Genomic DNA, 13,168 nt, shown 5'->3' with positions numbered 1-13,168 from the left:
AATGGTGCCTGTATCATAGCAGGGACAGTGTTCACTGGGCACACACTGCCCCACCTCGTTCATATAGGTTCCCTCAGCACAGCCACAGCCGTCCACTGGTGTGAAGCTGTCCTGGCAGGAGTAGTCAGGCTGGCTGAGGGAATAGCAAGTACGACCACAGGATGTCATGTCGTAATCATACACAGTTCCTGGTGCACATGATGTACTGTATTTGCCTGGTGGGAGAGAAAAGAGTTGGATGTTAGCATGTGTATGGATCTATGAGACGAATCAGATTTTTCATATTGATAAGTTGTTTGGTGTAAACAGGCAGGGAGGGGTCAGGCAGTGCAAACTGCAATTGCACCTAGTCTGGCAGGTCTTTGACAGTCCCCATTACCACTTAATAATTATTGCAATATTAATTGATGGTCTCTCTACATGTTCCAGACTAGAGATGATTCAGTACTATACAAACAATTTTGTATGTGCTGTTTTGTTTTTGTCTGATGTTTACCTCACTAAATCACTATTGTTTTCCCGCTGCAATAAATCAGTAATTTTATATAGTCTCATTATGTTGTTTTTGATATGTTGATGTTGCACAGTCTCTTGCAAACCAAGGCTCTATTACCACAGTAAAACAAAAGGGTCCCTGGTGTTTTGCTTACTACAGATGGTGTCCCTCCAGCCACTGAGCTGGATTCCAGCTGCTGCACATGCATAGACATATGAGGAGATGCTAGCGCACATGCAGTCCTCACTGTTCTCACAGGTACAGGTGTCATACTTGCATGACTATAAAGAAATACAGTGGGGATACACACATTATAAAGGCACAGTGGTTGAGTTTATTTGTCATTATAGCTTCATGTGTGCAGACTTACGTCCATGTGTGTTCTGGGGTTAATGACAGAGTGGCAAGGTGCAAACACTCCACTGGGATCTCCCAGTTGGGAGCACCAGTATTTGGCATAGCTCTCTGAAACAGAAGCACAAAATATCATATGTCTCCAAATGGCATAGTTAAGTCTAAAATTTGGTATATAATTTGAAAAATGTGGTCTCTTTCATGTAATATGCTTTCATATCATATGGCATGTTAAATTTTACATGGCAGTCATGCAATGAGGAGAGAGTGTGCTTGTACCCTTGGTGATACTCTGGCTACAGGGATTTCCAAAGTGTGCTCGGACGTCCTCACAGGGGACTCTGGCTTTCCATGTGTTGGCAAATGCTGTAGGAGTGCCCTCCACCAGCCCACTAGACGCCATGAAGTCATCACTCATTAGGTCGTTGAAATTCCCACACAAACCTATTGAATGAAGTGACGCATATGCACACAGATACAAATGTTTAACATGGTGAATTACTACAAAGCAAGACACTTTCCAATACTTTTTTCCAACAATAAGCTACACATAAAAATGTGGAAGGGGTTTTTTCCAGACATGAAAACAATAATATAAGGGCATACCAGTGGCGGTTCCTTTGAGTGAAGGGTCAGCTGAAATGAAGACCTGCATCACAGGGTGCATCTGGATCATCACCTGGATGCCCACCTTTGTCTGCATCAAAGTGTAGAAAGATGATGGCTTGAAGGCACTCAGGTCCGCTGCAGCAATCAGAAGAAAATATATTATATATAACATATATATACTGTACATAATTCCAGGAATTCAAAGTCAAGAGAATACACACTGCAAAGGCTATGACTCCCATTGCTATAGCGGAGCACAGTGGGTTTAAACACCTTGTTAAGGCCCTCAACAGAACATATTCTGAACATATTCTGACGAAAACATTTTTCCAAAACCGTGGTAACCAATATGTACAAAGCATGTCATAAAAAGGTAGCTGCTGAGCTGAAATCTGTTGAGCACTTTGCAGCCACAGCTGATCTCTGGTCAGGGAGGACCATGGACCTGTACTTGAGCCTTACTTTGCACTACGCTGACGATGAATGGAAGCTATGTAACAGATTCCTTGAGATGGCATATTTTCTGGTTGTTTACACATCAGAGATGAATGCACTGGGCCTGAGAAATGTGCATTCTGCATGGGAACTCACTGAAGAGCACCTAAAGTAAATTATGACAGACAACAGTGCTAATGTTGTCAGAGCTGCAGAGCTCAATGGTTAAACAGGGCGGCAATGTTTTGGACACAGGCTGCGCCTGGCGGTTGCTATGTGCTCATCAGTTTAGCAGACACAGTGCTAATCTAAATTAAGATGCCTGGGTGGTGACTGGCTGCCATATTCTTTCTCTTTGCTTGTATGAGTCTTAAATGACAATGTCTACATGCCTTGTTTTTTTTTATTCTGCTTTTCTTTTCTGTGCTGTTGTTAAGCACTACAGAAGCACCATTAGTGCAAATAAAATTTGCTCTGGAAGTGTTATTAATCTGATATTATTAAAGTAATTTAGAATTAAGAGATGTTTCTCTTTTATTCATTTTGCTGGAGCTATACAGTTTGTAAAATGTTCAGGTATAACTGTCAGTAATCCAGTAATTAATAAATGTAATGAACCAAAAACTAAATCAAAATAATCCTTCATTAATCATAACAGAGGTAGAATGTTCACTTAATTGTGAGGGTGATTTGACCGCCCGGCGACAGTGTGCATGGAAAGTTTTCAGACCCTTTCATGTTTTCCACATTTCGTTGTGCTTCATAGTCATCTTAAAATGCATTCATTTCATTTTTCTCCTCATCAGTCTGCACACAATATTCCGCAGTGTAAAGTGAAAACAGGTTTTTGGACTGTTTTGTACATTTATGAAGAATAAAAGACTGAAATATCTAATTTTCAAAAGTATTCAGGCCCTTTCTGTCATTTCCATCATTTTACTGCCTTTTTTGTATTCTGCACTTGAGTAAATAGATTAGAGCCCTAACTAACAAATGACCTGAGTCTGAGGGGTCTTTAAAAATATTTTCATCTATTTTATTTAACATCTCTCAACTGTGTGTATTGAGTAGTATGATGTGAAATAACTCACGCATAAAAAGCGGAAGCTGAGAAGGAAGCCCGTTCATATAGATCTGCCCGGTTGCCTGGACTTGAGCAACCTGTCAGTTTGTGGAAAGACATATTTTAGTTGACATCACACATGAGTCCAACCATATTTATTTTACGCCTGCTTGATTTAGCATGTGGGTGAGGTTTAGAAAACTTTGAAAACTTTCAGACAAGTCATCAGTCACAAAACTCTAATGCCACTCTCCAAACAAGCTGGAATCAAAGCTACTGTATAAAGCATTTGACCTGGATCTATCAACCTGTATGTTATTGACTGAATAATGTATAGTATTATTTGTGTATGTGTGTATTTGGAACTTACCACAGAACCGTCATATAAGGCCAGAGTTACAGCTCTAAGGCAGGTCACTTGGTCAGATATACCACATTTGACGAGATCCACCAGCACAGCGTATTCACTGCCATTAGCTGGCTGCAACACACATGGAGACAGAACATTTCACCAACCAGAAACACTAATCTGTTTTAGGACAAATGCAAGTATCTTCTTTAAACATTAAAGAGGACCATCAAATAGCACCTTTCATTACCTCATATTATGGAGCATGATGATTCTCATGCATATATATTAGTGCTACGAAGTTTGATTCTTATGGTTACCCAGTGTATGGGTTACTAGGCAACATGAACTGAACCTTTCAAGTTTTTCAGCATCCACTGCATGAAAAATGTGACACACATGAACAGTGCCAGCAGCAGTGCATGCAGCTACTGTAAACCTTGAGTGTAAAACATGTGTAACTTTGTCACACAGTATTCAAGTGTGTTTTTAACATTTTTATGTTTGACATGCTTTCATTTATTTAGCTGGTAGTTAGTTTGGCATCATATAAAAGGTGAGTACACAGGAGAACGTGAAAGCCTTTGGCAGTGTTGGACTTTTGCACGCAACACATGGCTTTTTCCTAGTGTCAGTACGAACCAGCGTAAACTCAATTTGTATCGAAGCTGCTAAACATACTAGTATTTATACTGATGTGTTTATTTCGGAGCAGCACTAGCACATATTGTTTATCAGTACAGTGTCTGGTGTGTGTGTGTGTGTGTGGCAGTGTAGCACTTTCAGTAAAAAGTTATTTCAACATAACTGACCTGATGAAAATTACATTATTTCATTAATCTCAACACAGTTATGCAAAAATTCTTTGAATTAAACCTGTGCAAAACCTGTCAAGGGACATGACTTTGCCTTGGCTCAGTGTACTGTTCACTGTTAAAACATGTATATGTGAGGAGAGAAGAGAAGTAAACAGATTAGACTGTGTAATGATAAATTGAAATGCTCTCCTTATATAAAGTAAAGTAGGACAGGCTGCGTCAACCTGTGATGCCATGCCAGTGATGGTAAGAAGAACAGGGTGTACTGCTCATTAGGCTCCGCCAGGACACCGGCGTCTTCACTGACAAGAGTATTGCGCTGTCAACGAGATGTATATGCCTGCTAATAAAGCTGGCTTTGCCAGACAAAGAGCCCTCACATGCCATCTGAAAAAATGTCAAAACGTAATAAAACTAGTTAACAGCTTTGAGCCCGGCTCATAATCTCTGCCATCAGGCTCCGGACCAGCTGTCACTGCATAGAGTAGATCTCTGTTTCTGGAACTGAAAAGCTGGAGTGTCTCTCCTTTCATCTTGAACAAACTTAACCTGCTTTCTGCAATAGGCTACCCCCAAGAATGTAGCATGTCAGATAGCTTTAGCAACATGAACAAGCCGCAGTGTGAACACATTATCTTTACATGCTTAGTACGTTGACGGGAGCTAATGGTAAATGCCACAAATGGCTAAATAATTGTCCCATGCAGACTGACATAACTGTGTGTACTTAAAGTTCTTCATAGATGCACACAAGTCACATTAATGTACAGCTGCACTTGCCTCCACTCAAGTGCTCAGCAGTGCAGCTGTGCACGTTGGCCACAAGGGGACTCACATGCCGTCAACATTTGCAGCACTCACAGTGGTGAAAAATCTTTTAGAAAAATCCTGTATCCAAATTATGCGACAGATCAGAACCAGAATCCCATCAATTATTCTGTGGGCCGTGCCCTATGTCTCCAGAAAATTTCCCTAAAATCCGTTCATTACTTTTTGGGTTATGCTCATATAAACAGACACAAAAACAAACAAATGCTGGCGAAAACATAACCCCCACCCTTAGCGAAGGTAACAGCTGGATGTCGTGTTTACTGCAGTGTATTCCAGCTGTATTTGTATTGTTTGTGTCTACTGTGGTGTTGGCGCCATGGGGTAGCTCTTCTAAAAGTAGGCTTTTATGTCAGCTACTGTGTCTGTTTTAGCATATTTCATTTATCAGTCTTGTGCAGTTTTATTGCGTGTGTTTTGATAAATGCTAGTCAAAGCCATTTTGGAAGTCTAGCTGCCATAGTAAATGCATAATGACTCTAGGTATTTTATAGCCTCCCTTGTGCCATTCATTGCGAGGATGCGTTCATGCACTGGCTCCTGTTCCTTTGGATGGCTTTTGTATTTCATTCAGTAGTCTGTGATTAGGCTTGCTGAGCAATAGGGTTACCTTGCACTGCTGCAGCCAGGGCAAGAGTTTGACTGAAGTGGCACTTGCCTGTGTGTAATACTGTGTTATGTGAGATGCAGTACATGTTTGTTTCACTGCCTAAAACAGCTTAGTGTACTTGTTTCAAAACATTGTGAGATTCATTGGCTGGAGGAACTTAAGACCAAGAATTCTGAAATCCTAATAGTATTTTAGCAGCTGGTAGTTCTTAAACAGTGGTTTCAGAGAGGTCCAGACCTAGACCAAAATATAGCCGGCTGTCTCTATCCCTAGCACTTATAAACATCTCACAATTGATCCCCTAAATTAATTGCTACACACCTTTTTGTATGGCATACACAAACTAATCCAAATTTTGGAAAGAGCACTGACTTTTTTTCCCCACAGATCATGAAAGATGAAATAATCTGTTGTTTATATCGAATGCTTTTTTTATGAATATTTTTTAACCACATCAGTTGTATTGCTTTTTAACTGAGACCTCCGTAAAGGCACCCAAGTTCTCATCTTACCAGGATCTGCATTTGTGGGAGTATGATTCCCCTGACTTGTAGACTTTTTTTTTGTGCAGACATGGACACTGGTCCATAGCAACACAGCCAGTCTTTGTGATGTCATCATAGACCATTCCTGAGGAGGAGAGGAGAAATAATATTTACTTTATTTATGTCCATACATGAAATAGCAAAAGCTTTAAAAACTCCAGCTCTGTCAGGCTTAGGCTAAATAATGTATTAAATCCACAAGGTTGCAATCTATCTGTACTTCATTCGTCTATCTGTCAGTTTTTCCAGTGTTTGTCATGAGATATGACTTGCATATTCCTGCATTCTAGCATATACATAGTGTAAAATGTGATACCGTCAGGGCAGCTGCAGCCAGCCCGGTTGTGGCTGTTACATGTTTGGCTGGCATGAGGGTTGGAACAGCTGTCAGGACACGAACTTCTGTATTCTGAGTACTCCATGTTGTATGGACATCCCATGTCTGTGGAGACAAACCTTTACTGTCACTATATCAGTGACAAATAGAACAATATTGCAAAACATGAGGTAAACAACGCTGCAAAAAAGTTGAGTCATATTTAGTTATTGGCATCCTTACAGCAAAATGTTTCATTCCTCCATTTTTGGGGCTGGCCACCTGCATGGCTACACTCTCTGGAAAACTCTGAGATAGTATAGCAGGGGACAGAGTCTTTGTTGTCAGTAAAGCACATATCAGCCTTGCAGGCTTGTCTGAAGGCTTGCATATCCAGGAGGTTTTGGCAACTGCTGAATGGAGCATTGGAGAAGATCTGGTCACAGAATTTCTGTGGGGAAAAAAACAGTCAATAAGCTATAAAATTTCCGTTTGGAATCCTAACAACCTTTAGATATTTTTCTTCTCAAACTGGCTGAATGAATGTCACTTTCGGCTTTTTTCCTGTTAGGGGTCGTCAGTGTTGACATTTGGCATGTGTTTTATGCCAGATGCCCTTCCTGGCGCAACCCTGATTTGGACCTAGGCTGCAGTGGATTTCAGATTCAGGATGGTGTATGAGTATAATGAAGGTTGTATATCCAAAAATAATTGGAAAGTGAGGCCTTGTTATTTGGGTTGTAGGTAAATTTCACTGCATCCGCTCCACTAAGTTTGTATTCTGCTTGTTCAAGAGTTGTTTGTTACTGGCTGATTTTTGCAGTATGGAATGATCCTTCACATCCTCCGCTCTCCCTGTTGTCAACTGCATATGTTAGGGCTGTCATTTTTTATTTGAATTTTGAACATCCGTTTGAACATGGTAAAAAAAAAAAAGCAGTTCAGACTGTACTGACCTGTTTAAATCCAACAATGTAAGCTATGTCAATAAGCACAACAAGCCATTTGATGTCATTTGCCTTGTGGGCCAATGGAGGACGTTCTTAAATTTCACTATCAGCTTCACCAGTCATATGTCCTGTTGACCTTTCAGTAAAGTAAGCTAGTAACCTTATGTTTGCAAGGGGCAGAATGCAGGATAATAGCAAGCAAAGTTGTGCTTTTATATAAATTTTGTGTAGGCATTATTGGTTTGGGATATGTATGTGAAGCACTTTGTGCCCTTTTATGAGCTGTAAAGTGCTATACAAATAAACTTATTATTATTATTATTATTATTACTATGCAACCTCATCACCAACTCCCCTGGTGATGCTGACCATCTGACAATCTTCTTGTTATTATTTGCACTACTGTCACTGTTTGCACATGGCTTTGAGTTTCTTCATAGCCTATTAGGTTGTACCATCTAGTTTTATCCTAATTACTTTTCTTATTCTATTTATTTTATGTTTGTTCAACTTTTATTCTATTTTAGTTTCTTAAATGGTATGGGCATTCGATATTAGGTGAGAGAGAAACAGTATTTCGATTTTTCTGTATGTCCTGCACATATAGTGAATTGAAAATAAAAATCTTTGATCTCTTGATCTCTTCCTTGAGAGCTTTGCCCAGCTCTCACTGGATTCCTGTTTAGTGACCTTGACTATAATCACACAAAATATGAAATAATATTACAGTAATGACAGTAATAGTACAGTTACTGAGAAAATTAGAGGCAAAGTTCCACTAATTATTTTGTAACTGACAGTGTCCTCATATTTGGACTTCCTTCAGGTGTGCTCCAACTCTGACCTGGCTCCTGCTCAGAGTGACTTTCGCTGTGATCACACAAAATGTGAACTAATATTACTGTAGTTAATGAAAAAATTAAAGGTAAAGTCCCCATAATTATACTGTAACTGACAATGTCCCCAGACATATCCCACTCATGCCTTTCCACACACACAGCCTACCCACGTGGCAATGTCAGGACCTCACTTCATGTCTGAAATGGGTATAAGCAGCTTATTACTTTTTGTGTGAGAATATTTTTAAAATAGATATGCAGAGTGTTGTTTAACCAGCAAAACTATTTATGCAGAGCTGGTCTAAGTGGCCTAAGCCGTTGTGAGCATTTATATGTGTGTCATGGTGTGCCTGCATCACAGGTTTTTATGCTACTGTGCTGTGTTTTTGCCACTTACAAACAATTTTGACTAAAACTGAGCAAATCATGCTGAAGTAAAACCTAATAAATACTGAGCAGTTACTTTTAGTGAAATTCCTCCAATTAAGATGAAATTACTGCAATGCAGAGAGGAAATCGAACTGAGGCAGAATGAGCAGAGAGGTGCGGAGCTTGTCTGACCACTGAGAGACATGAGCGAGGAAATGTCATGTAACCAATCACAGCTGTTGTGGTCTGTGTTACCACCATGTGTAGCTACAGTTCTGGGGAGGTGCACATAATTTTGACAACATCACAACTTCCGAGCTGACAATCTTTCATGCAACCCTAGTGATCTTAGGGGTGAAGCCCCCCTTAGGGGGGGTTCCCAGGTTGGGAACCATCACTCTAACCACAATGCTCTTTTTAATTTCTGCACCTATATGATAGCAAGGACATTTCCTTCAGCCACAACTTAATGTGATGTTTAATATAAATATGTTGGAGGTATAACAAACAGTGAAGAGTTACCTTATCATCACAGTCCTGTTCTGGGGCTTGGTTGGGCTCCTCACAGCTCTCTGTTGGTCCATTCACCTGGTAGAATGCACCATATTCTGTGGGAGACAGCGTAACCCCTGCAGTACAATCACACAACAGTGGTCATTGTGATTATTCATCCCAGTGTCTTGCTGTTGAATAAAAACTTTCAGTGCAGTTTAAATCCCCCTTTTCAATAATTTTGCAATAAGTTGCAGGAAACAGAACTGCTTTAATCACCAAGCATACAGTATACACAGGAATTTGACTTGGTGCTATATCACAGTGGGAAATAGAAAAGTAAGGAACAACTGGAATAACAATAGGACAAACCCAATGATAAGAATAAGAGCAGAATAATAATATCAGCAATGAAATAATAATAACAAGAATAATACACATACAACTTAAATAAGAATACATATAAAATAAAGTACGGACTATTATTGCAAAATGTACTGCCTGTTGCACAATAAAATCCATAAGATTGGATTGTACTGTTTTAGATCATTGATTAAGTGAATGTGGGGGACGTTATGATGGCTAATGTTGGCGTTAGAGGGTGCAGAGATAGGTTGCTAAGGACAGCAATAGCCCTGGGGAAAAACAGTTCAGGTGTCTAGTGGTCCTAGTCCTGATGTCGACTGGTGACTCACACAAGTGTATGTATGTATGTATCTATGTTAATGTATGTATAAAAATTATTCTCAGATGTTTTAATGTATAAGAATTTATTTTGCTTGTTCAAAGTCAGCCTGTACTAATAATCAGTGTGCATCACTAGCTTCAGGAACCTTAACTAAGAATTTTTGCATCCTTAAGTCAAACTCTGTGGCAGTTTTTAATCCCATTGTAGTTCATACAACAGCAAGTACAAGCTTGTAAAAGAAGGGCCCATCCTCTTTCCTGAGTCTTATAGACTGTTTACTCATTTCTTTTCAGTTTTAAGTGGAAATTAAAAGCTACAGTGTATTATCCCTGAATAATACTGAAAAAGATCTTACCATCTTTAAATAAATCATCTGGCTTGCCGTCAAAGTTTCCGCAGAGTCCAGAAGCCTGGTTCCTGAATTTGTCATCTAGTTCAACCTGTGAAAATACCCCAAACATACAGCAGTTATTGGCAAAATCACAAGTAGGGCATTATTTATGATCCAAAGCAGGTTTATAATATTGCAGTACAGTACTAGTAAAGGTATGAAATATGTCACTCTATGTAATCCATTTGGACATTTGAGCAGGCCCCACTCAGATTCACATCAAAACATGTGGCTCATGTGGCAGAAAGGATTGGAAAATGGTTTAAATTGTGTGGGGAACCATGGTGTCCAGTGTGGTGTGTGTGAGCTCTGAAATGGATAAAGGTTTTGGCTTTAGCACTGTTGGATATTTGTCATAGCAGAGCAAACCATTTGTTTTCCAGCTGGCACATGGTCTGTCATTTAAGTGTAACTGTTAGAAATTAATAAATTAGTCAGATAATTATTAGACTTTAATGTGTTAGACTTTAATGTGTGTTAATAATGCAGTTTAGTAAGATTCAAAGTCTGCTCATGTGTGCTCTGCTTCAAGGTTAGAAGATAATGTTGATTCTGAAAAGTGTACCTGCACCAGTTGTTTTCTTGTATTAATCTTGTTTTAGATTTATGTCTGAATGAATGTTTTAGTTACACATCATGCATACAACATACACACACATGGAGTTCTTCATTTTGTTATGACTAGGTAATACGCAGCTGCTCCAAGCATGTGGAGCTCTAGATAAGAGATGGAGTCTGCGGGACGGACTTCATCTGTGTAAGGGGGTTAGCCCAAAACTGAAAAATGTATTAGGCTCTGTGTTTCTGTGTGCTTTTTCCCCTGCTCTCTTCTCCAGCAGCTTGTCTGAAATAATATATAATATATAGATAATATATAGATAATAGATAATATATTTAACAATGATATTGAAAGCAATATGAAAAGAGGTTGCAGCAGGGAAGTGCTTGTTACGTTGTATAGTATTTGGGATTTTGGCTTTATAGACGTTGCTGCATTTAGTGGGATATAAGACTGCTGTGTTTATGTATAAAGCCAGGAACAATTTATTACCTGGTGGAATTCAAAAACTATTTAATGAAAGGGAAGGGGGATACAATTTAAGGGGTCAGTTAAATTTAAAAGTTCATGCTATACAGTACATACAACCAAAAAAAGATTCTGTAATAATGGAATTATTATGCAGGCTCACCACATCTCAATTTGTCAGTACGTTTAAAACCCCGTGAAAATACACCTGGACACAAAACTGACAGATCTGTGTGCATATGTGAGGGTGTGCTTCATACCTCCAGGGAGTCGTCCTCGTTCAAGAAAATGTTGATTCCTATCTTAGCTTTGAAACTGAATCCAGATGTGGTCTGTATGGCACTCACATCAGCTGTGACAAATGGCAGAGACACTCTGCAGCAAACACAGAGAGGACATGGGAAAATAAAACAGAAAGCAGAGGCTGACACAAAAAATCATGTTCCATTGTATTAACTGTGTCTCAATGAATGTCAGTGAAAAAAGACAGCAAGACTTTGTATAATACAGTGGCCTCTTTTTTTTCTTTCTGGCTTCTCTTCATCTATCCTTTCGTGAAGTCACCGAAATTCAGTTTGCACTTGCTCAAGTGGTATTTGGTGAAACAATAACAATAGGTCACTTTTTTGTCACAAATCAAAGTATAAGTTAAAGTGTCAAACAGACACATTACTACTGCAGGGATATACGTTTTATCTGTTTTTGCCTGTCATGATGGTTTGATCAGCTTTGAAAGCAGCTGTAGGTGGAGATAAAGTGGGCGACACATCCACTAGCTGTGGACCACGGTCAGGTTCACCACAGGCACAGTGATTACAATACAGTATTGTTGTATTACTTTAAAAACAGTGAAATGTTTATAAAGTTACATGTGAGACCCCTGTGGATTTCACACACTGGATGCCGCTGTGAGTAAATTATGCTATGTAACTGCGACTGGTTACAGGAACAGAGACTTTCTCTCTTCCACGCACAAATGCTGGTCAGTGATACTAGCAGACTACTGAGTGAATATTTATGTGCAGTACTTCTACTTTGCCACTGTCAGTCTAGGAATGGTGCACATAACTGGAGGGAGAAGAAGATCCAGGGAAAGAATCTCTCATATATTTCCATGTCATGATATGACTGATGTCAGTCAATCAGGGCATATAGTAGATGAATATACATGTGCTGTTCTGTTTTAAACCATGGATGACTAAGCCCTCATTTACAATGGATGCGGCTGCATTGCATTCCATCTGTGACACGGTTTTGATCTTTCTTCTGTGCGGCTTCATCCCCCGCTGGGTCCATCTGCAGATCAGCTTGTTGTGGTGCTGATTTTTCATGTGGGATACTGTTCCTTGTTTTTGAGCTCCTACAGTAAGGAGGCCCAGGCTTCGTTGTTCAGTGGTTTCTATTTTGTCTGTTAATTGTGTTTATTGTTCTTATTTCCTCTGTGTTCTTATTTGTTCTGTGTTGTGCTGTAGCCTACAGATTACAGTTGTTATGAGACAGGGAACAAAGATTCTTGGCTGCTTCAGGTGTTAAAAACAAGCTACATTCATCTGTCATGTATTGGGTTAAGGTGGTCACATGTCTAGGAGAAACAGGAAATTAGGACAATACGGACAGCCTGGAGATGTTTTGTTCAGATCTTGTCCAAGAAATAAAGCCAATAAAATGACAGAACCTCCATATCATGATTAAATACAGGAAGCTCTATCCTATTGATTAGGAAGATAGGCACAGGCACACAGCATCACTCTAATCATTTTGTACCCTGTCTGTGTTTCACATTTCGTTCGGGGGAAGTGCTATCTGATTGGTGGGTTGATCATTGTCAGAAGTGTCCCACGTGATACGTGAAAATAGACTAGATGTGTATCTTTAGCAAAGCGGACCAGAGAGTGGCATGTGTGACCAGTCGGCTCCAGCAACTGCATCACAGACAGAACACAGTGCAGCCACACCTGGTTAGGGATTAGGATGTCAAACTACTGCTGC

At 39.6% G+C, this 13,168-nt stretch overlaps 1 protein-coding gene across 1 annotated transcript in view; it reads right to left on the bottom strand.

The window, feature by feature from the left end:
• Window positions 1-3: 3 nt before the first annotated feature.
• Window positions 4-13,168, bottom strand: part of LOC109973804 (mucin-5AC-like) — a gene marked incomplete at its 3' end in the record, with an annotated part of 23,243 nt that continues 10,078 nt past the window's right edge. The window contains exons 2-11 of the mRNA XM_020623618.1: window positions 11,440-11,554; window positions 10,117-10,201; window positions 9,104-9,210; window positions 3,328-3,438; window positions 2,986-3,055; window positions 1,457-1,594; window positions 1,130-1,294; window positions 867-961; window positions 651-777; window positions 4-215 (exon numbers count right to left, since the gene is read on the bottom strand). Coding sequence (XP_020479274.1) covers window positions 4-215; window positions 651-777; window positions 867-961; window positions 1,130-1,294; window positions 1,457-1,594; window positions 2,986-3,055; window positions 3,328-3,438; window positions 9,104-9,210; window positions 10,117-10,201; window positions 11,440-11,554 — 1,225 coding nt within the window. The remainder of the gene's footprint in view (window positions 216-650; window positions 778-866; window positions 962-1,129; window positions 1,295-1,456; window positions 1,595-2,985; window positions 3,056-3,327; window positions 3,439-9,103; window positions 9,211-10,116; window positions 10,202-11,439; window positions 11,555-13,168) is intronic.

Source organism: Monopterus albus, unplaced genomic scaffold, assembly GCF_001952655.1.
Source record: "Monopterus albus unplaced genomic scaffold, M_albus_1.0 scaffold306.1, whole genome shotgun sequence".
Taxonomy (NCBI): domain Eukaryota; kingdom Metazoa; phylum Chordata; class Actinopteri; order Synbranchiformes; family Synbranchidae; genus Monopterus; species Monopterus albus.
Note: the sequence above shows the minus strand (reverse complement) of the source record. Positions and strands in the feature narration are given on the sequence as shown.